Source organism: Bolinopsis microptera, chromosome 12 (assembly GCF_026151205.1).
Source record: "Bolinopsis microptera isolate Bmic1 chromosome 12, MBARI_Bmic_1.0, whole genome shotgun sequence".
In the NCBI taxonomy this organism is placed as follows: Eukaryota; Metazoa; Ctenophora; class Tentaculata; order Lobata; family Bolinopsidae; genus Bolinopsis; species Bolinopsis microptera.
In genome coordinates this window covers 10758171-10781064 of record NC_087083.1, presented here as the reverse complement: position 1 = coordinate 10781064, position 22894 = coordinate 10758171, and the positions used below count along the sequence as shown (strand labels likewise).

At 36.3% G+C, this 22894-nt stretch overlaps 3 protein-coding genes across 8 annotated transcripts in view; 1 reads left to right on the top strand and 2 right to left on the bottom strand.

Annotated features, from left to right (window-relative positions):
• The first annotated feature begins 1033 nt into the window (after positions 1-1033).
• Positions 1034-3291, top strand: LOC134824438 (uncharacterized). The gene is made up of 4 exons (XM_063836345.1): positions 1034-1167; positions 1498-1620; positions 1818-1878; positions 2216-3291. The coding sequence occupies exons 1-4, from the start codon at positions 1074-1076 to the stop codon at positions 2319-2321; spliced, it is 384 nt and encodes a 127-aa protein (XP_063692415.1). The 5' UTR covers positions 1034-1073; the 3' UTR covers positions 2322-3291.
• On the bottom strand, positions 3215-5272 carry LOC134824440 (multiple coagulation factor deficiency protein 2 homolog). The gene is made up of 5 exons (XM_063836346.1): positions 5122-5272; positions 4811-4871; positions 4510-4594; positions 4058-4119; positions 3215-3905 (listed from the first exon to the last, which is right to left on the bottom strand). Exons 1-5 carry the CDS (start codon positions 5193-5195, stop codon positions 3813-3815), a joined length of 375 nt encoding a protein of 124 aa, XP_063692416.1. The 5' UTR covers positions 5196-5272; the 3' UTR covers positions 3215-3812.
• A 5738-nt stretch (positions 5273-11010) lies between these two features.
• The window catches only part of LOC134824294 (uncharacterized), a 32304-nt gene continuing 20420 nt past the window's right edge, over positions 11011-22894 (bottom strand). For 2 of the 6 annotated variants that reach the window (XM_063836109.1, XM_063836113.1), the window contains 5 exons: positions 19805-19882; positions 18595-18635; positions 15905-15959; positions 15320-15343; positions 11011-12149 (listed from right to left, as the gene is read on the bottom strand). In XM_063836109.1, coding sequence (XP_063692179.1) covers positions 12091-12149; positions 15320-15343; positions 15905-15959; positions 18595-18635; positions 19805-19882 — 257 coding nt within the window. In that variant the 3' untranslated portion in view covers positions 11011-12090. The remainder of the gene's footprint in view (positions 12150-15319; positions 15344-15904; positions 15960-18594; positions 18636-19804; positions 19883-22894) is intronic. The other 4 variants (XM_063836110.1, XM_063836112.1, XM_063836114.1 and 1 more) reach the window with 4 other exon arrangements.

The following is a 22894-nucleotide window of genomic DNA, read 5'->3' as shown; positions in this document are numbered from 1 at the left end:
CACGTGTACCCCTCCGCCGCCCCACCACCATCGATGAGATAATGCAGTATTAGCCGTAATTATCAAACTTGAATTTAAGTCTTACTTGAGACAATATCATAATTTGGGGCTGAAAAAGTGTATCGAGTTGGAGGACAGTGAAACTCGAGACGAATAAAATACGAAATTTTCAGCGGTTGTTCAATGTAGGTTAAATAATTACTATTTTGTTTACGTCGACGGAAAATATTTACTACGTTCCCATAACAACACGTTACCATAACAACACGTTACCATAATAACTTGTATTTGTAACGGTCTCCTCAATCATTCGAATGGCTGGCCTTTGGTATACGTTGTCAATACCCTCCACTCTTTCCTATCTCTTGCTGAAACTATCATGTCTCTGATGAATTGGTGCTGGTGTTTGAAAATAGCTGTTGACAAACAACTGTTGGCGACCGAGATTCGTTTTTAAACTCGTGTTTGATCCTGTCAGTTAGTGCAACTTTCATATTGCAACTCGCCGGACCTTTAAAGCTTACGAGAGTATTTTAACCAGTTATTACTACTTAACTAGCATGTTTCGTATTAAAGTACAAACATTTAATTTGTATGAATTTATGTTTATATTTATTTATGAGTTACAGCACCCATGAAACGACATTGCTAGTAATTAATGCTAGTAAAATTGTGTCCAATTGCAAGTAGTTGTAAAGTGCAGTGTATGCTGCTGGCCGGATGCTGCTTCACAATACCAATTTGTTCGATCTGTGTGTTACATATGACTTATGTTGGTTGACAGTGTGAAGTGTAACATTGCTATTACAGTTTGAATACTCCAATTGTTAGCTTCATAAAGATATTTTAATTTTGTTATTATGTTTTATGAATCGAATGATTATGAAATTAATTTAAATATTGTTGACACAAGTTTTATTCTTTATAATTATTTCTCCTTGATAAGGTGGGTTCAAACCTTTCTTTAACTGATTCATAATTAATTATCACATATTTTTTAGTTTTTAAGTTATATTGCATAATTAATTATCACTTAATTCTAGCTTTATTGCACGTGCAAAAGCAGCTGAAATATGCAACCTATCAAATACTACCTCCCGGATGAGATCTTTATCCTTCTGTCAACCCTGGGATATGCTCTCTGCGTTCGCATCCTCGACATTGACGGTTAGTAAAACTATAAAGTTTCTTTGTTGCTTCTGATTTAACGTTATACCGATGTGTGATAGTATGGTAATAGGAGAATATTGCAGATACAACAATACACTCTAGATTCATTAAGTTTAACTGAATACACAAGGGAAGTATAGAGATTGTTTATTTCAATGATGTTTATAGTAAGAAGAAGCTTCGCATCTCAAAAAATTGTCGGCTTAACTTTCTTTTAGATCCAGAACCACAATGTCAATGTATTAAATATTTGTATAATATATTAAATATTTGTATAATATATTAAATATTTATATAATATACTAAATATTTACATAATATTTACAGGACACGAGTGCACTGGGGCTGACAGTAGTGGTCTAATTCTTTGGCTCTTCCTCGTTGCTATGTTCGTTGTGGTTTTCGTTTCCAAATACCTTGACAGTAAAGACATTGGCATCTCCCTAGCAGGTTTGTAGCTGTTACATTATTTTAAAAGTTTATCTAGCCAAACCGATGCGAACCAAAATTCTTGAATTTAACATATTCCTCGAATAGGTGATGATGGTAAGCCATACCAAAATGAATTACCTCAATCGGGCAAACAGTACCTGAGCTATATAAAGACCCCTTGTATATAATGTTAAAACAATTTCATCTGATTTCAGGAGGGTTGATCGCGTTTTGTCTCGGTCTCGGTCTTCACAAAGGCCCTCTAGACTGTGTGATGTAAGTTATCCAATACATTGCCGCCGTAAGGCGATCGCGCGCTACTGGAAGTTATCCAATACATTGCCCAGATTTCAGAAATGGCGGATAAAGGAATTATATTCCTTTATCCGTTCTATTTAAAGAAAGTTTTAATAAAACCCGTATGACCATTTGCGAAACTGTTTTAAGTAAGGTTAACATTACTACTATAATAATAGTAGTGTATAATGTATACCTTACTACTACTAATGTATTACTACATATACTATCTCACCAACAAGATATATCGCTTGTTTCTAATAAGAAATAATCTTCCCGGACTGTTTTTATTTCAGTAAATTTGTTTTTATTTCAGTAAAAGCCGTAGAGGTATGGACTGGGTGAGAATTCTACAATCTATCTTTGTTGGAGTCCCCCTTCTCCTCTACTGTCTGGTTCTCTTCGGAAGACGCAGACTGTAAACAGGAAAATACGTGACACCCTTATTAAGAAGTTTCACCGCTGTAACGTGACCTTATAAGGATATCACGTGTTTTTTGTTTTTGTTGGTTATCTTCTCTGGTCCTCTTTGGAAAACGCAGAGTTTAAAGAAACAGTATTAATTTAGGCTACATTATGGGATATTACAATTGTAACACTGTAACAGTACCTCAGTATGTAATTGTGTGTATCAGTGTGTAACAGTGTGTAACAGTGTGTAACAGTGTGTAACAGTGTGTAACAGTGTGTAACAGTGTGTAACAGTGTGTAACAGTGTGTAACAGTGTGTAACAGTGTGTAACAGTGTGTAACAGTGTGTAACAGTGTGTAACAGTGTGTAACAGTGTGTAACAGTGTGTAACAGTGTGTAACAGTGTGTAACAGTGTGTAACAGTGTGTAACAGTGTGTAACAGTGTGTAACAGTGTGTAACAGTGTGTAACAGTGTGTAACAGTGTGTAACAGTGTGTAACAGTGTATAAGAGTATGTCGAAATGATTGCAATGGATCAGAAAATCGCGGTCAATTTTGTATCCTGAAACTTATCCGTCATTATGTGTTCATTCTGCGTTCATTCACTTCATTCTGCATTCATACACAATTCATTCTGCGTTCATTCACTTTATTCTACGTTCATTTTGCGTTCATTCACTTCATTTTGTGTTAATAATTCTGCATATATTATGTTTTACCGTATCTCCGTAAACGTAAGGTTATATATTTGTTTGACTGTGAACTTGTGCTGCTGTACCTGACGCAGCACGTTTTTTATTGCTTTTTCCTGTTCAAGAAGACAAAAATGGAATTTATTAATCACTTACTCATTTTTATAAATACAATTGTATTTTTGATAGTAAAACTTTGTCAATTGTCTATCGAGTACAAATTTGTAAAATTGAAGTGGTAATATAAATATGATTATATAAGTTCAATGTGTTAATAACTTAACTGGATCAAGTAATACAGTTATAACTGGATCAAGTAATACAGTTATAATTGAATCAAGTAATGCAGCTATAACATGAAACAAAATTCTTTACTGATCTTACAGTTACATATAGGTTAATAATTCTTTGATTATAAAAATCCTTTTCTCGTTGCCATCCGGAACACAGTCACTGTCAGTATGAAAGTGAGATTTTGAAAATCTGAGGACAGTGCCCAATGATGTCGTTTGATCAATTGTCTTCAGTGCTTTACTGATATTTATTATTAGAAGTAAAGCTAATCATATCAGCTCTGGACAAGATATGGTGGATAATCCCACTCGTGGTCAGTTGTTGATGATAAGTTGAAACGGGTGACTGACAGCTGAACCCAATTAGACCTAGTTCCCACACAGTAAAAACTTAACAGGGCACCCAATCAGTTTAATTGGGCACCCAATCAGCCTAAATCCCAAAACAACAACTAAACCCAGGACATATTGCAACTGCACCGAAATACGACAACAAATGTGAGGTTGAAACATCATCAAATGAAATGTCTCTCAGCTTCAGAGAATTCAATGTAATCTAGTAGTCCGTCGTTGTTTTTATCGTCTGCCTGCAGAATCTCATCAATCACCTGAACATTATGTAATATTCAGTAATATTCAGTAATAATCAGTAATAATCAGTAATAATCACCTGTACTGCTAATGCTGTTTAATGCTAAAAGAAATCATTCCATCTGGAGAAGGGCTTAATAAATTTTGCGCTGACTTTAAAAACACTTACCTCTATCAATGCTGCTTCGTCCATTGGTCCATCGTTAAAATGTGAAATTGCATGTACAAGTTCTGAAAAAAAGGTTTTTAGGTGAGTTTTTGAAATTTTAGTTTCTTTTACCAATCAAAATACGTGACAAGCAAGCGTTTACGTCAGATCAGGACCGTTCTTTGTTTTATAATTTACGATCTATCGTTATAACATAACATATAGACCATAGTCCATACTATCAGTATGGGTTCATGATACTGAACTTACTAAAACAGCAAAATTCTGAATTTTTCATCCTCTTTCACTGTACTATTACTAATACGGGTTACTAGGCGGCGCTTAGCCTGTCATTCCGCCGCAGCTTCAAACCCTCAAGCCGCAGCTTCAATCTGTTTATGAAGAGAAATTAGGTCCCCAGGTAAACTACGGGCAACATATTTACCCACTCTTTCCTGAACCTTTTCACTGACCTAGCCCGTCCAAGTGTTTGTTATTGTCGTAGTCGTGTTGTCGGAACCAATGGAAATGTAACTGTTCTTCCTCCGTCATTTTATTCTGAGGAATAATTATGATAGATACTGGAATGTTGCGCATTTATGACCCACATACCATTGTGGCTCGTTCAAGAGTTGAATGTTACTGAACATTACTGAATATTACTGAACATTATTGAATATTACTGAATATTACTGAATATTACTGAATATTACTGAATATTACTGAAGTCTGAATATTACTGTATATTACTAAATATTACTGAATATTACTAACTTTCATTTCGTCTGTCAATTCCCCTAGTGTCTCCTTAAGATGCATCAGTATGTGTTCCTTACTGAGGAGACGTCGTTATTAATAGAACTAATTAATTACGTGACAAGTAAATAAGTGCGTTAATTCGTACTAAATAATTAAAGAATCGTCATTCAACGGTTTATTGTCCATATGTGCCATGTCATAATCTCAACGGTGCAACATCTCACTGCTGTGCTGGTTGTGTAAATTATCTCGTATTCAGTGGATAATATGAAAAGCTCTAGGTTGACACAGTGGCGTAACGTTGCCTGTTGGTTCCCCTGACTAACCTCTCAAGATGTTCGTGATCTCCGTGAGACAAAACACATGACAAGCAGACGAAGAGCACAAGGACGGACAACATGTCACAACAAAACACGTTCAACACAAGTGTAACAGTTCGAACAAAAACCAGAAGTGACAAGGGAGGTGTCAGTGACAAATATAGTATACACAGTGTATATACAAAGTGCGGTTGTAAAGCTAGCGTTCCATGATCACATGGGATAATGGCTCACTCACTCCAGCCTGCCGACCCAGACCAGCTCGTTGGGTCGGGTTACTTGTCGTGAGGTTGCTAGTTCGATGCCCACATCCAGCGAGTGAAGTGTGAAACTCAGGCCACAATCTATTCTGGATTTGAGGTCGTGGCCGCTTTTCTTTCTGGGCATAGAATATTAAATATTTATTTGGGAGACTCATTTTCTTGTTGGTCTTCACTTTACAGTCTCCGATGATTACAATTATAGTGAATAGATCCAAAATGCTGTGGTACTTTAAGGCTGACTAATGTCTTTAAAGACTCTTCAGAGACAGATAATTTATTACAAACTGAAAACCCCCACTATTTTTAATGCAGCCCGAACCATTTCCTTAACCCAATTACTTTCGCTTTCAGCTTTGTGACAAAACTCCGACGGTCTTGCCACACGTGTGACAAGATTTAAGACTGTACCACGCATTATGCTCCCTTTCAAGGACTTCTCCGTTGATATTATGATCTCGTCTTTATCCTTCAGGCTTCAAACATTGTCCGTCTCCGGTCTCTAGTCTTCCATACGTCTTATGTCTTCAGTCTTAGCTAGCTGGCAACGCAATCTCGGGAATCTACTCCCGCGATTATATGTGCGTGCGCTGCGCGCGAAGCAAATTTTATTTTATTACGATAGGACGCTTTTTCTGAACATTTGTTACCGCGTGTTCCGTATATGTAGAAAGCAACAACTTTTTCATTTCCAGAAACTCAGAAACTCAGAAATAACGGGACTGCTGGATGAAGTCTGATTTTGGTATGGGTTTCTAGTTAACTTCTGATGTTTGATGACAGCAGAATTCTCCTCAGTAATTTGTCTGAACTCCACAATTGCTGTGGAGTTTCCGCCAATCGATCAGACCAATTCTCATTAATAGCATTCTAATTAACATACAGTGGATATAATGAAATCAGTGCTAATTGATAGCTTTGGATTATAATGTCGGACGTTTCCTTATAGGAGCAGCATTACAATGAGAGTGGTTTGTTCATTGTCATATTTATATCCATTACCATCTTACAAGAAGTAGATACTACATCCATATCTATCATCAATTTTTGCGACCATTACTTGCCCATGATGTCAATGTGTATTTCAGGATTACCACTATTGTGAACTCAATAAATGTGATTAACACTTTTGTATCCTTGTATCCTTGTATCCTATTCACCATTACACGATTACACGATTCCTAAATCAATTGCGAAATCTTTTAGAAAACCAGCAAAACATGACAGAATGTGACAGAATTGTAAAAAGTTAGGATTATAATATGTTTATATTGGGATTTCTCTGTGTAGTGGGAAAATATTGGTAAATCTAATTGAGCATTTAGCTTGGTATTTAGATCAGTATAATACAGTGAACAAGCTACTCAAATATATATAAATGGCTGTAGTGTATCATTCTGTACCATAATACACACAACAATTAAAGCATATATATTATATAACTAGACGCATACTACTAATACTATAATAATATATGTATAATATATATAATACAATGAAAACAACGATTCTACAAACTCAGAGTTTCATGCAAATGCAATCGTCAGTGTCGATTGCATTTGCATGAAACTCTGAGTTTGTAGAATCGTTGTTTTCATTGTACAATGCTCCCCTCCCGGGTAGAGCACTCTTGAAACTGGATTTCTCCAAAAGAAACATCATAATATATATAATATATAATATAACCAGACAATTATGCGATCATTTAACTGAATCACTGAATATTATTCAAATCAAGCTGTAAAGAAACCCATGCTAAGATATATACAGATATACACTAAATCTAACAAACGGCACCCAATCAATTACCGGCCTATTAAATCAATTACCGCCCAATTAAATACTCATTAGACCATTTTGAGAGGTCCCGTTGATTGCAGATCTTAGTCATCAGGGCTGGAATTTTAAAATCGTTCTTGATCATGAGAAACTACCACCGTATTGTTGAATAAGATGTTACCTTGGTAGTAGGTAACAGTTGATATTTCAGACAATGTTCACCTCAACAGATCGACAGAGAGGGGGGTTTGTCAGCACCACGTCATGTCACGTGATCAAATTATGTCATGTCACGTGACGGGATTAATGATTCGTCCGACCTTAAAGAAGTTTATATATATATTACAGACAGGATACTGGTCTAGAATTAAAGTAGGAAACTTTCAGATTACAGATTGAAAAGTGGAACTATAAACCAATATTATGTTTAGTTACGTGATCAGTGACACGTGATCAATGACTGAGTGACTCATCTGGTATCAAAGTGCATCATATGACATTATCATTCATCATAGTAGGGAATTTGCATCTATTTCTAACGATCAGATTTACCTGAATTGGAAAAGAAAACCAATAATTTATCATAAGTTGGTTTCCACATGTAAGTCTTATTACACATAACTGTAAGCAATCTCGTTGTCATCTGTTCGTTGCCAACCCGTCCACAGCATTATGTTTTACGTTATTTGAGAATAATGCAGAGAATATCATAATAATTCGTTGTCTACAGAACTCAGCAGTCTATAAGTCTCTTTACGTTACCAATGATGTAAACAGTAGAAATTCTACGGTAAAGTCTACCTCTACTGCAGAGGACGTGGTCCAATTAACGGATTAGCCCGAACAGAGCTAACTTTAAACTGACATTAACGGTTTAATCTGATGTCTGTAAAACACAAACTGACATTCTCTGCAGATCTTACTGCAAAGCTGCATTAAGTTGCAGGCTGTTGAATTAGTATCCGTATAATACACTGGAGGAGACGTTTCACTGGTCGGAGAAAACAAAGAATTACAATAAGTTGTCAGGTAAGTAATAATAAATATAGTGTACCAAACACACAGCGTGTAGGATTATTTGATACAAAAATATAACAAAACATTACAAATATAACTGCTTTTCTCTTAATCAAGATGTAAATGGGTCTGTTGCTACGAGGGGGGGGGGGGGGGGAGGGGGGCAGTGCACGTTTTGTCTGGACGGGTTAGCTTGGATTATAACTGCAGTTGTACTTTCCGGCAACTTTTCTGATTTTTATTGTAAATATTTGGTGGGGAGTAAACTGTTAGTTTTCTAGAGAGCTGTGATGCTCTCTACAAAACTAACAATGATTTTATCACAAAATTTCGCATAAAATGCATAAAATATAAGGAAAATTCTGCAACTACCACAACTAAATGGTGCTTTTATCGTAGACACACACCTACTTATTTGTCAAGAAGCGAGGCTGGGTGCTCTTGATGGGAAAACTTTGGACATTGTGTGTCACTGCCCCGCACGTAGCAACAACTAACCCAAATATCTCAGCTATCCATTACAAATACAACTTTACATTAAACAAATACAGAATTATACAAAAGAAGTGTTCAAATAACATGATGATAATTCGGAGCCTCAATTTGAAAGCTCGGTATTATGTCAAATATTTTGTGTTATAAAGTTGTAATTATTTATCAATCGTACAAATAATCAGCACGACAGGTCGCAATTCAAACTCCAGAACTTTGGGAATACACTCTCTTAATAAAAGTTTTGATCGCTAGTTAAGTCAGTTTCATTTCCCAAAAACATGTGCCGATGTAAAATTATCGCTTATTATATTTTTTTTTATTGAAATCTTTCAATTATTATCATCAGAATTTATTACAATATCAATGTTGTATAGAATTTCTAAAAATGGACTAGAGAAACCAAAAAATGCCTTGACAAGTGTACAGCGATGATAACAATCAGGGGACACCAATACACCCAAATAACCAAACAAAAGGCCTCGAGAGACCTGATGAAAAGTCGAGCAATTACATTGGGCCCCAAGTGCAGAAGGAGAAAAATGGGCAAATAATATGAGCTGTGAACTTAGGAGGCATTTCTAGGTTTTCAAGAATAATTGCCACAACCCAAAAATTCTCAATAACAATTGGCTGATTTGTAATATTTCCAATGGAATGAAGTTTTAACGATAAAATTTAAATAATTGAATATAAAAGACTAAATCAAAATTGTATCCGAATAAAGCAAAAATGCGTGATGAGTACCTCAAAAAAAATTAAAACAAAAATAATAGAGAAATACACTACCCGTAGTCTGGAGAAAAATAATTGTCAGGATCTGAACTAGGGTCAATATCTACAGATGCAGTACAAACATGTTCCTTCCAGATGTGTTTAATAAGTTCTGTTTTAAACACACCTGGTCTGATAATCTCTCGAAGGGAAAGAGGAAGTCGGTTCCAAGTGAGATGAGCTCGATAAAAGTAAGATTTAGATATAGCTGAGCCAGGTGGAATTGAAGATATTACTGATAAGTGATCAAGATGTGAGCTTCTCAGTCGGCTTGACCCGGAGAAGAAAGTAAGGTACTGAGGCAGAGTGGTGCATGGGTGGTATTGATGCACTAGGGAATGAAAGAACTTGAGATCATGGTAATCAAACCTGTACTTTAGGGGCAGAATATTTAACTGTTTACAATGGGCATTATAGATTTCCTCTACACTATAGCTTACACCGTAATCATTACGAATCCATTTGAGGGCCCTTTTCTGCAATCCTTCAAGCCTATTGATAGTGCTACTGGACGCTGGTCGCCAAATGATGGGACAGTGTTCGAATATTGAGCGTACAAGAGTAAGATACAAGACTCTTCTCTTGTTCAGATCATTAATAAAATGACAATTTCTCTTAAGCATGCCAAATTTTTGGTTAGCTTTACCATATAGAGCATCGGCCTGGCTATTAAAATTTAGATTAGACGTCATGATTATGCCTAAATCTTTTTCAGAATCTGTATAATCAAGAAGAGTTTGGCCCATAGAGTAAGTGTAACGTGTAAATGGTAAAATGCCATCTAAGGGAGACCACCTCTTAAGTATAGCTAAGACCTTACATTTATCAGGATGAAACTTCATCTTATTAGTTCTTGCCCATGTCATGAGATAATTAATATCGCTTTGAAGTATATGGTGGTCTTCCTCTTGGGATATCTCTCTCCACATTTTAGTATCATCAGCGTATAAAAGGATATTAGTGCCCTGAGAAAGTCCAGAATATATATCATTTATGAAAAGAACAAAAAGTGTTGGTCCGATTATTGACCCTTGAGGAACACCTGACAACACTGGTAGGGTTGCAGAGATAGCCCCATTAACAACTACACATTGCTGACGTCCGGAGAGGTAACTTTTCATAAATTGGAGAAGCATTCCATCGATGTTATAATAAAATTTTAGCTTGTATAGTATTAAGTCGTGGTTAACGGAATCGAATGCTTTGGCAAAATCGAAGTAAACAATATCAGATCTAATGTTCTTGTTAAGAGAGAGGGATAGGCTATCGCAGAATTCAACCATCTGAGTTGCACAAGATTTGTGAGGCAGGAAACCATGTTGACGAGGATCAATTTTATCATAACATCTACTCAAAAGTTCATCTCGAATAATTCTTTCCATGACTTTCATAACTAAGCTAGTCAAAGATATTGGCCTATAATTCTTAATGTCATTCTTGGAGCCTTTCTTGTGTACTGGAACAACAATTGCATATTTCCAATTTGAAGGTAGGAAGCCGGATACATAGCACTTTGTGAAAAGAATCTCCAGTGCTGGGGCTAACGTAAAGGCACATTTTTTAAGAATATAATATATCGTACCTTCTTTAAAAATAAAAGGAAATGCTAATAATTTGTCTCCACCTAATATCAGCACAATAACTTAGATAAAATAAGTCAGTTCAAACCGGCAAGTTGCAGGCCCGTATTGGCAATTTTCGACTGTAGAGAAAGATTTGTAACACAAAAAAACTTTTAAATATCTCTCCTATTTTAAAAGACTGGTAAGAATGGTATATTTGGGCAAATCAGCAACAACTAGAATGTATTGCACACATTAGAGTTACTTGCTACTCCTTCATCAATAAAACAGTCTGTTTTACATTGCATTGCGAAGCGAACTTAAAAGTTGAGTTAAAATATATAATAAATAATAATGGTTACAAGAAATTAAACAGTTTATTGATTATTGAAATGTTTTAAAATTCCCACTCTGCATGTTCTTTTAAATCGTTACTTTTTGCAGACTTCATGCACAACAAGACAGATTTTGTTGCAAAGTTTTAATAAAACTAAGACAATATTACCAGTAGTCATATCTTTTTTCGACTTAATCGCATTATTTCATCTCGGAAATTAAAATCTAAATGCATCGAATTTTTGGTTGGAAGGAATTTTTGAGAAGAACACAATTTTCTGAACAGAAATATCCTTTACTCAATACCACAGAGTAGGAGACATTTTTTTAAAGTTTTTACTGTCATGTAAGAAATAAAGTTTCAACAGTTATTAATCAAATTAATATTAAACTGTTATACTCCTCCCACAAAATCAAATAAACTTTTAACCAATAATTTTTACAAATAGCAGTAGCAAACATAAATAGCCACGTCATATACACAACAAATGACAAGCGGGTCCTTTCCTGCAATTCTAGTTGCATTTTCAAAAGTTCTGACTTATCCATAACGTCCCGGATTACGCAAAATAAACTCAAATACAGTGTTAATTTCAACCCGTTCATACAACAACCGGTTGACTGTTTATCAGTTCTAACCGCATTACACTGGAGCGTACAATGATCACTGCTCACACTTATATCACACAAACCCTGATCGCTATTAACCTCGTAAATTTTATCATACCAGATCACACTTAGTGGTGTGTCACATGTCATGGGGAGGCGGTGCGCTTGGATGTGCGGTCCTTGGTCCGTGGTACTGGTACTCCGGCTGAAATTCAGACAGTTTAATTGATGAAGGAGTAAGTTATGGTACTCCAGCTGAAATACAGACTGTTTAATTGATGAAGGAGTAAGTTATGGTACTCCGGCTGAAATACAGACTGTTTAATTGATGAAGGAGTAAGTTATGGTACTCCAGCTGAAATACAGACTGTTTAATTGATGAAGGAGTAACAGGTAACTACTTATGATACTTCGGCTGTAAATATAAACGGTTTTATTGATGAAGGAGTATAATAACTACTGGTATATAAATACACTGCCATTACTGACCAGTGATTATAGCCTCAGCATGCAGTAACCTCGTGATTCAAGAGAGGTCAGCCTGATTTTTGTAAGTGAACGAAGGTCATGTGAGAATAATATGATGTTTGAGGTGTTATGTTTAAGATGATTAAGGCTTCTCACATGTTGACAGAGTTAAGATCGCTAAGACCGAAAAAGTCATATTTATATTGAGAAGTACTGGTACCTAATACTATTTTTTTGAGAAGTACACATCATTTCTCTGTGAAGTTGGGTTTAGAGTACCTCGTGAAATGAGAAGTACACATTATTTCTCTGTGAAGTTAGGTTTACGACCTCGACATAACTGTAATTTTTGAGATGTGTTGATACTTGTACTCCCGGGAAGCGAGATTTCAAGGATTTTAGAGTCTTATTATGTGTGAAAGTCTTACTACTTATTGGTCGAAATCAGTGCGAGGGAATGCACAAATTGTCGTGAGATGAATAGTCGCCGGATGGAATGTCTTTGCGGTGCCGAAATGTTTCTGTAATAGCAAAGTCCTTTTGAAGTTTTGAGTGACGACGAAATTTACAAGATATCCAAAAAATTGTGAAACAAATCATTATCACATCGATTCCTAAATTCCTATATTTTCATGTGCTTCCTAAACTCAACTGTCATTTAGAATCATGGTTTAAAGCAGCCATAAATATCAACTTAGAAATCATAATAATATATCAGTACGTTCTCCCCCAAAAACGTATCCCTTCATCACTGTCTACGATCTTACAGAGTCAGATTTACCAAAGTACTGAGTCTTTGGAGTAAGGAGTTATCTATAAAGATCATCTTTAACTTAAAGTCAATGTGGGTAGATAGGTGCATAACTGAAGAGGGAATGTGTCGCTAGTAGCGCTATTATAGCGCTACTAGCGCTACTACTAGCGCTATAATAGCAGCAGCATCGCGGCAGCATTGAAGCGAAATGGTGGCATTTTGGCAGCGGCATAGTTATGTTGGCAGTGTTTCTGTGATATGTTGATGGAATATTGGCATTGTTCGTTGAATTTAAGCCCTAAAGTAACAAATATGAAAATGTCAGTTTACTTTTAAGTTGTAACTAAAGTAACTGGTACCCAGTTATCCAGCGAATATTCAAATTGTCTGTGGTAGATCATTTGTTAAACAAGTAATCGAGATTCTCTCTATATTTTTACAGGGAAGCTCTGATTGTCGCTAAGTTTGTAGAAAGAATCCTCAAAGAAGCACAGAGTAAATCGTGTTTTAACAGTATGTGTATGTTACTTTGGGGTATGATGCAGCATAACGCTGTTCAAGCAGCTGTTCAGAGAGTGTTCAGAGAGTGTTCATAGAGTGTTTAGAGAGTGTTTAGAGAGTGTTCAGAGAGTGTTCAGAGAGTGTTCAGAGAGTGTTCATAGAGTGTTTAGAGAGTGTTCAGAGAGTGTTCAGAGAGTGTTCAGAGAGTGTTCAGAGAGTGTTCAGAGAGTGTTCAGAGAGTGTTCAGAGAATGTTGAGAGAGTGTTCAGAGAGTTTTCGCCTTAAAATGCTCAAATAGCATTGATAGCCCCCTTTTTACTGTTACCCTGTTAACTGTTTATTCTCTATAAAAAAATATTAAATGTTCTAGGTCACTCCAATCCAATCTTATAAGAGGAAACACATTGGCAGAAACATTCTTCATAGTTATCACTCAGGATGTCGCAGCACAATATTCTAAATTTTGAGAATTGTGTGGCATTTTTGATACCTGGACTGTTATGGTTGTAACATTAAATTTAATCGTAATGATGTCTGATCGTCATCTTCGTACAGCGTTCGATGTCTGTGTGAAGGTAAAATGGTGATATCCTCTGGATCAGGCAGAGGTCGAGTGTTATCGGGATAATTTCTGTAGTAGTGGAACAGCAATACAGTCCCATTACCTTAGTATTGCTGTTCCACTACTACATTAATTTAATCGATTAGCAAAGGAAATGAGGGGAAAATATAGTGGACTGCTCCTTCATAAATGTTTTTATAGGCATTTAAAAACTTTTCAATGTATCGTGAACACCCTGTATATCCCAGATATTATGGTAATATATCCCTGAAAAGGACTACACAGGTACAGGGAGATGTGTATAGTGCTTTACATGGTCCTGTCCAGTACCAAATACTTCATTTAATACTTCTACATCGGTATTTTACACGGGTATTTTGGTGGCTTCCAATCTTCATCACAATTGCTTGAGAGATGGACTAAAACAAAGCACCTCTACTGTACTAATTAGTAATTATACCATATATGTCGTTAAAGCTGGAAGATCTGCGATAATCAAGTAGCTGGAATGAAGTGACAGATTTATTGATGAAGGAGTAAGTGATTGGAGGTGCTAATTTAGAAGATTGTGATTTGTCAGACCCAGGTACGAATAGCAGTTTGTTAGGAGTGAATAGTATGTAGGGTGGACCAGAATTAACTTAAGGTATGTTGACAAGTGTCCGAGTGATATTGGGATATTGGCCAGTAGTAGAGGGTGAAAATATCACCTTGACTAAGATATTGCACTAACATGTATACTTAATTCTGGTCCATGCCTTTTAGTATATAATACACTAGTCTAATGCGGTTACCGGCTATGGCTAATACGATTATCATTGATAACATTAGCAGAAATGTTCTCTATTTTTATAACATTATATTTTCTGATATTAATTATTAAAGTATTGATATAGTATCATTATCAAGGCAAAATTATCAGATTCAGCTGCAGTCTACACCCACTCTCGAATAAAAGTTAATTAATCTTGTTCATATTATTTTAACAACAAACAGTTATTTTACCAACGAATTGTTATGGAACCAATAAATTATTAACTAATCATGATGACCTATTTATTAGATTAATTTGTGTGCAAAATAAACTCACCGGCGGTTTCTGATCGTACGGAGGCTGAAATAAAACTCAGATTAGATAACATGCTATTATAATAATAGTTTTTGTAAATCACCCATTCTACTTAACAATAACTCAACGAAATAAATAGAAAATTCCCAAAATCAAAAGTACAATCATTATTTAATCAATATAATCAACTATTACAATACAAGATTGAACGACCCTTCATACATTATAATGAGTTTATAACTCTCAAGTTTCTTTGAATTAAACAGTCAAACCTCGATTTACCGTGCCTCACTGTACCCACTATTTACTGATCTTATTTCCTATTATCTGGTTTTATTTGTAAACGCGACGTAAATTAATCTTCTTTCAAGTTTTAGTCGTTCATGCCCATTTACTGAGCCATTTACCGAACATTTACCGAGCCTACCCCCGAGAGAGTCCTGGTAAATCAAAGTTTGACTGTTTTAATGGTTTAGGACTAGGCTGATCATAGAAGAAAATAGTACCAAGTTTACTATGCAAATTATGCAAATTAGTATACAAATATGCAATTACTATGTAAAGTGTAAAGTATGCAGGTACTGGCTGAAGATGGGGTATGCTTACCAGTATACACAGGTAGGAGATAAACGTGCGACCCTTCTTCCATAATTAGGACTCCCTAATTATATGATTGCTTTAATTAATTACATAATTGCTTTAATTATATGACAATTATGTGATCATATTATGTATATTTTACTGATTCAAGGATCTGAATGGATTTTTACAGCTGTAAAGAACTAAAGTGTAGAATTAGGTAGAAACTGAATCAAGGGGTAAGTAATACTCAGTGCGGAAGATAGCTTTTCTTATCGGATGCATTGTTAGATTGATGTTTTTTAGACTGATTAGAACCATGCCTTTTTAGGAGACTGTTGATTCCAAAATAACATTCAAGAAGGATAAGATTTACATGCAGTGATAATGAAGTAAAATGAAATTATTTCTCAACGTATAATACCTGTGGACAAGTTGAAGCTCGAATAATTGCAAATGCTACAAGCACGAAGGATTGGATTAAACAAAAGATGGATTCCAAACCATTTTTACAACCCCGTATTCCTCTACCGGCTACCCATGACCAGCGGTTAACCACCACGATATTAATAATAGCTCCCTATGATTAGAAAAGATTGAAAACTCAGCGAGCAAGCCGTAATTTACCTTCTGGCTTGTCTCCTATTATAGGCACGGTGATAACGTAATGTTTTATCATGCCATCAGCAGATTGTGTGGAATTAAAAATAAACAAGATAACTGTGCATTCTTTTTCGCCGTGATTTTATAAGCCACAATATATAAGATAAGGCAAACGATTGAACCTTGCCTTATCAACGATAAAAATAGCAATTTCGTTCGTTTTCTGTTCATTTACAAGTTTAGAGAGATAAAATATTTCGAACACAGTTGAAGGACCAATTATGATTTTTATCACGGGTAAGAAATAGGTAACCACGATAAGAAAGTGTATTTTCAAAAGGCCTTCTAGCTTTTCAGTGGCTGCGAACTTTATATCATGTGTTTTACAAGGCCTACTGGTGGTGGAAGAGGCGGTGATGGAAGAGGCGGCGAAGGAGGCGGTTTTACAAAGCCTACTGGTAGAGGTGGAAAACAAAGCAGGTAACGTGACAATTTCACAGTTAGTTCAGGGGTCAACACCCTTCCAACACTTCAACACAAACATATTTTACCCTCGGTATAACACTATCCCACCGGCCATGTGGTTGAGGATGTTGACTTTAAAACAAGGTTGTAAAGTGTAAAGCTCAAGATCGGCTGTTATTATTCTTTTGTTCCATTGGTTTAATAAAAAGCTCATCGAAGAATCACTGAACTTGAACATTTGCAGATCTACCATGTAGAAATCCGGGATTAAATTAGCCTATAAGTTTACCACTTAAAACAGTCCCTATCTCTAATTTCACATACATATTATGTGAATTCAGCAACTTAATGAGTTGTTCAACAACAACATCTTTCATTCCGGCTTCTAACCTAACTCCCGAGATCACTAAATGATTGACTCTGTCAACATATAACAGATTATCTCAGGATCAAACTGAGAATAAGCTCTAAACTAATCAGTAAACCATTAGTTATTATCATCACCTTAACAGTGTTGTCATGTTGTATTGGCACCTGGGATCGGACCTAACTGGTTCATACCTAGAACCTAACTGTGGTGCTTCATAACTAGCACCTAACTGGTTCATAACTAGCACCTAACTGGTTCATAATTAGCACCTAACTGGTTCATAACTAGCACCTAACTGGTTCATAACTAGCGCCTAACTGGTTCATAACTAGCACCTGACTGGTTCATAACTAGCACCTAACTGGTTCATAACTAGCACCTAACTGGTTCATAACTAGCACCTAACTGGTTCATAACTAGCACCTAACTGGTTCATAACTAGCACCTAACTGGTTCATAACTAGCACCTAACTGGTTCATAACTAGCACCTAACTGGTTCATAACTAGCACCTAACTGGTTCATAACTAGTACCTAACTGGTTCATAACTGGTCAGCGGTTACTTTGTTTGTGTCAAATAAAATACACGTAGAAAAATGAGATAGAGAGAGAGGGTGGTGTTTTTTCAGTGATCTCAGGAGTCAATTTAATGTGACAACACTGTTGTATAAGTTGACGTTAGCAGCTGTTATCAGCGGCAATTACCTGTAATTGATTCACAACCAATGGGGGTTTTCCAACTATATGTGCCACGTGCTCAAGGGATGTAAGGTATCTTTACGTTATGCGTTTAGTGTTGTAAAACTAATTACACAATTAATTACATAATTAGTAATTAATCACGTCTGTTAATTAATCAAATTAAATTAAATTGGGCTTTTTCAAACTTTATCGAGTCAGTGTATTATATGGTCACGTGATAAAAATCAAGGTCATGCACCGATCAGGTTAAGCAAAACAGGGATAATTAGTGATTTAAATGTTAATTAGTAATTAAGTTAATTAGCGTAATAACACAATTAATTACTAAATCAACAGACGTTAACTTTCAGGTGGACGGAAAGTGCTATGGCATGCGAAAAACTGTCTGCTTAACAGCTGAATTTTTCTCTTAACGGATTGGTAGATAGATTACACGTGATAGTGAGATATTTCGACCGTAGTAAAAAAAATACTACGGAAAAGAGTTCTTAAATAATTAAAGGACATGTAAGTGTAACTATCGTAAGTGATTAAAGAACATGTAATTATCATGCAGAAGTAGAGAGGTACAACTTACCGGTTCGAGAACCTCGTCGCCATAATTATCGAATCTTCGTGCTGAAAATATGTCATAGTTAATTAATTAATTATTATTCGACCCACTTAACTCTGAGCGTGATCAGTTCTATTTATAACAAAATTCAGAAAGTTTAACTTTACAGGTCTCAACCTGGGTAGTCCCTTAGTGTAATGTTTATTGTCAAAACCCCAAATCAAAGTACATTAATACCAAAATTTAATTATATTGTCAGACCGAATTTTCTAAAAAGTACTAAAATACTACCAGCACAGAAATAGGCTTTATTAAAGGCATATTTTCAGTATTTTCAGTGTAACCGAATTACAGAATGCACATTCGTCTCCTAAGCTCCATGCCAAGGAAAATAACTTATCGACACCTCAGATCAAATAGTTGCCTCATCTCGCACAACAATGCTGTGGCAAATCACGGGAGAAGATATCGAGTGTGTTTTATACATTGAGTTATCATATTTGACACGTGACATTGATTCTGGGTTTTGATTGGTTAACGCTGTCCAAGTTGATTAGATAATCGCTAAATCGGTGTCACGTGCAATATTGAACTCCTAACAGTTTCCAGAATAATATATAGTAATAAATCACGAGGGTAGATACCGTGTGTTCAACTTATATTATATAACGATACGCTTCTAGCAGTGACCAATCAAAACCCAGAATCAATGTCACGTGTCAAAAACTAACAACCCGGGATTCATAAAACACACTCGATATCTTCTCCCGTGATTTGCCTCAGCATTTTATGTGTAGATGGAGCAACTATTTGACCTGTTGGAAGCACAAATCAGCTTCTAGCGTTGACCAATCAAAACCCAGAATCAATGTCACGTGTCAAAACAAATTTGGTTCATCTCTCCACTAGAAAATATTGTGTTTTCTTGACTGATACCGAACATCAACTAAAGAAGTGTGTGCCTGTGCTAGGTGGTAAAAGACAACTGTTAAATGCGAATCAAACTCAGGCAGAACATTGAGATATATCGCACAAAAAATACACACATGTACATACTAACAATCACACATACTCACAAACGCACAAAATGCTCTGGAATGCTCACAAATCAAAATGCATAAAATGCTTATAATGCTTATAATTTCCCACAAATTTCCCACAATGTACAAACACACACACACACACACACACACACACATTCCCCACACATTCCCCATACAAACACTCCACACACATGGTTGTTGGTTGTAGTGACCTCTGTATCTGTCGAGCGAGCCCACTGCTTGGTCCAACTCAACTTTGTCTGAAGAAACTGGGATGAGAAGTACGTCAATTAGTTGTGAAGTACGTAACCTAGATGTGAAATATGGAACTGAAAAGTATGTTACCTACCCAGCTTACTTTAAGTTCTTTCAGTAAAAGAGTGTAACTCAGATGGTGTTTAAAATACCCAAAATGTCCCGTTTGTAATAATTATCAAAATAAGACCACTTTATTTTTGCATATTTTCACATATCGAGGTAATAAAACTATGGAAAAGTATAAGAAAAGATAGAAAGCTCGTGATAACAGAAATTGTAAAATTATTTTCCGCACAGTTGTATATTGTTTCTCTGAGTTTTAAATCTCACAACATATTGATATCAACTCAACATTAGTTCTTTGGTATATTATGGTCTAGATATTTTCCCACGATGACCGAGATAAATTCCTTAGCTCCACGCTTCAGAGTACGGTGTCTACAAAAGAACTGATGTTTAACGTCAAATAAAAAGCGTTTAAATGTTTTGTAGAAAACTGTTCAAGTCACCAAATATGCTATAGGTGTGCGGCAGTTTTCTCGTTTTAACCCGTGCTTGTATCCAGTTGAGCAGGAGTACCGACGTTTCAATTCTTACAGAACTTTAGTGCACGGCACCCGATGTAGTGCACGGCACCCGATGTAGTGCACGGCACCCGATGTAGTGCACGGCACCCGATGTAGTGCACGGCACCCGATGTAGTGCACGGCACCCGATGTAGTGCACGGCACCCGATGTAGTGCACGGCATCTGATGTAGTCCACGGCACCCGATGTAGTGCACGGCACCCGATGTAATGCACGGCATCTGATGTAGTCCACGGCACCCGATGTACGGCACCCAATGTAGTGCACGGCACCCAATGTTCGAGATATACTACCGACAGTTCAAACGCGGCAGTTTCCCGTTTTGAGACGTAATTAAACCTGCTCAATAACAGTATTTCAGTAGACGTGCTAAGCAAGAGTATTTCAGCAATTTTCCTTTCAACATTATTTGTTATTTTGTTAGGCATCATAACTTCGTATCTCGTACGGTCCCGGTGAAATTAATAACTAATTAATTAGTGAGATAATCGCATAATTGGATAAATCTTTCGTTTCAGCAAGAAATAGTTTAGGAGCTCAAATAGCCGTGTTTGATGTTGAACATTGGAGACTTCTGTAGTTCTGTGATACTTACCGGCGCGGCGCGCGGGGATCATAACATTTTGTAAGACTTTGGGAGGATTGTGATTTTATAGCTCAAATTAATTTGCAAATCGAATAGATTTGTAAATTGTTTTAATTAATTGATAAACCATTATTTTTAAAACCGACCGTGTACTATTACAGAAGATCAAGTAGATCAATCATAGGATTTTAATGCACAGCTTTGTGACTAAATTCGTTACTCAATTTTTCCCGTTTCACTTTCCGAATTCCGTCCGTTAGAAATTCCCGGTAAAATGTACCTTCATATAATTTCTCATGTGCATAGAAGCTCAAATAAAGCTAAAATAGCCAAGTTTGTTTGGTGTACAGCAGACTTTGTAATGAAAAGCACGGCGGATAGGTCTAGGGTTCATTTTGACAGTACATTTCGTGTCCGACTGACACACTAACGACCATCTGCCACACACACACACACACAACTATTCATACTAGCTTATATACCTTACAGCTGTCACGAGTCCGGAGGGAATAGTCCGGAGCTTAATGTCATATTGTCATGTCCGGACTCCGGGGAGTTTAGTTACCATTAAAATTGAGGAGAGCTGTTTTTTGTTGCTGCTGAGAAAGATATACCTGATAAATATGGGGAGGGTTCAACACCATGGTGATGACTCAATGACTGTAGTCTCTGTGACCATGTTTATTTGACAGCACACACTAACGAACACCACCTTACAGGGAGAGTTACGATTCAAATTGCGGAGAGCTGTTGACGGGAAGGATTTGGTGTGTACTGAGTCACACGTGGTACCGGTCACGTGGGGTCAGGTAACAGGTGTATGAAACCAGTCACGTAGCATGTGGTAGCACGTGGTGTGGTGACCGTTAGGGGAGGGATATGAGAAACACAGGATCCAGGGCTTATAAAAACCCTCTTCTATAGGTCGAGAGCAGATGTTACGTGATACCGATATTGTTAGTTTTCGAAGTAACGTGATATCGATATTGTTAGTTTTCGAAGTCACGTGATATCGATATTGCTAGTTTTCAAGGTTTCAATTAATTGATTGTTAGGTTGAATAGTTATTTTTAGAATCATGGAATCTAGGAATGTGACAATTGGTCGCTGCCGGGATACAAATTCAAATTAGTGCTTTTGTAATAGCTGGGATAGAAAACAGAAGTTGCATATAAAGCATGGATAAAGCGTAACTTAATTGTTCAAAATATTTATCGTAAAGACTTGGACCACCCAAGGAATGTAGTGTTTGATAGTAAAAATGGCAAAGAATGCAGATAATAATATGATTATATTATTATCTTCTTTAAAAATGATGGGCTGCTCCTGAAACCGTAATGGCATCTGTCGACGTTCTTCAAAGGAAGCATCTGAGACAGATAATCAACACCTATTGGCCTACGGTTATCAGTAACGAGAATTTATATAAGAGATGTAATGTCAGACCCCTTACTGAAAGGATCAAGAAAGCAAGATGGAAGATGCTTGGGCACGTTCTCAGAAGCGGTGATGACACTCCCGCCTTCTTATCTTTCAGATTTGCATGTTTAGGATGTTTTGACTACAAAGGAAGGAGGGGCAGACCTCGTTCAAATTTATTTGATTTATTATTAAAAGACATTATGACAAAACAAATTATTGTGATTGTAAATAAAAGATTTAGTTTAAGTAATTTCAACGATTTAGTGTACAAAGCTCATGATAGACGTCTTTGGAGAAGTTATGGGTGAGTCGAGACTACTCGGCCACTCGATTTTATGATTTAATTTCTATTATCTTGTGTTTGCTGTATATAGTTGATTAATAATAAAAATGATATTAGATAACAGTTGTGTTTAACACTATCAGCA

Bases quoted from the DNA above. Each gene is read 5' to 3' on its own strand.
- LOC134824440 (XM_063836346.1), bottom strand. From the start codon at position 5,195: ATGTTGTCCGTCCTTGTGCTCTTCGTCTGCTTGTCATGTGTTTTGTCT. The intron at 4,872-5,121 runs GTTAGTCAGGGG...ACGTCTCCTCAG, and splicing joins GATCACGAACATCTTGAGAG to TAAGGAACACATACTGATGC. The intron at 4,120-4,509 runs GTCAGTGAAAAG...CCTTTTTTTCAG, and splicing joins CAAACACTTGGACGGGCTAG to AACTTGTACATGCAATTTCA.
- LOC134824438 (XM_063836345.1), top strand. From the start codon at position 1,074: ATGCAACCTATCAAATACTACCTCCCGGATGAGATCTTTATCCTTCTG. The intron at 1,168-1,497 runs GTTAGTAAAACT...TAATATTTACAG, and splicing joins TCGCATCCTCGACATTGACG to GACACGAGTGCACTGGGGCT. The intron at 1,879-2,215 runs GTAAGTTATCCA...TTTTTATTTCAG, and splicing joins GGCCCTCTAGACTGTGTGAT to TAAAAGCCGTAGAGGTATGG.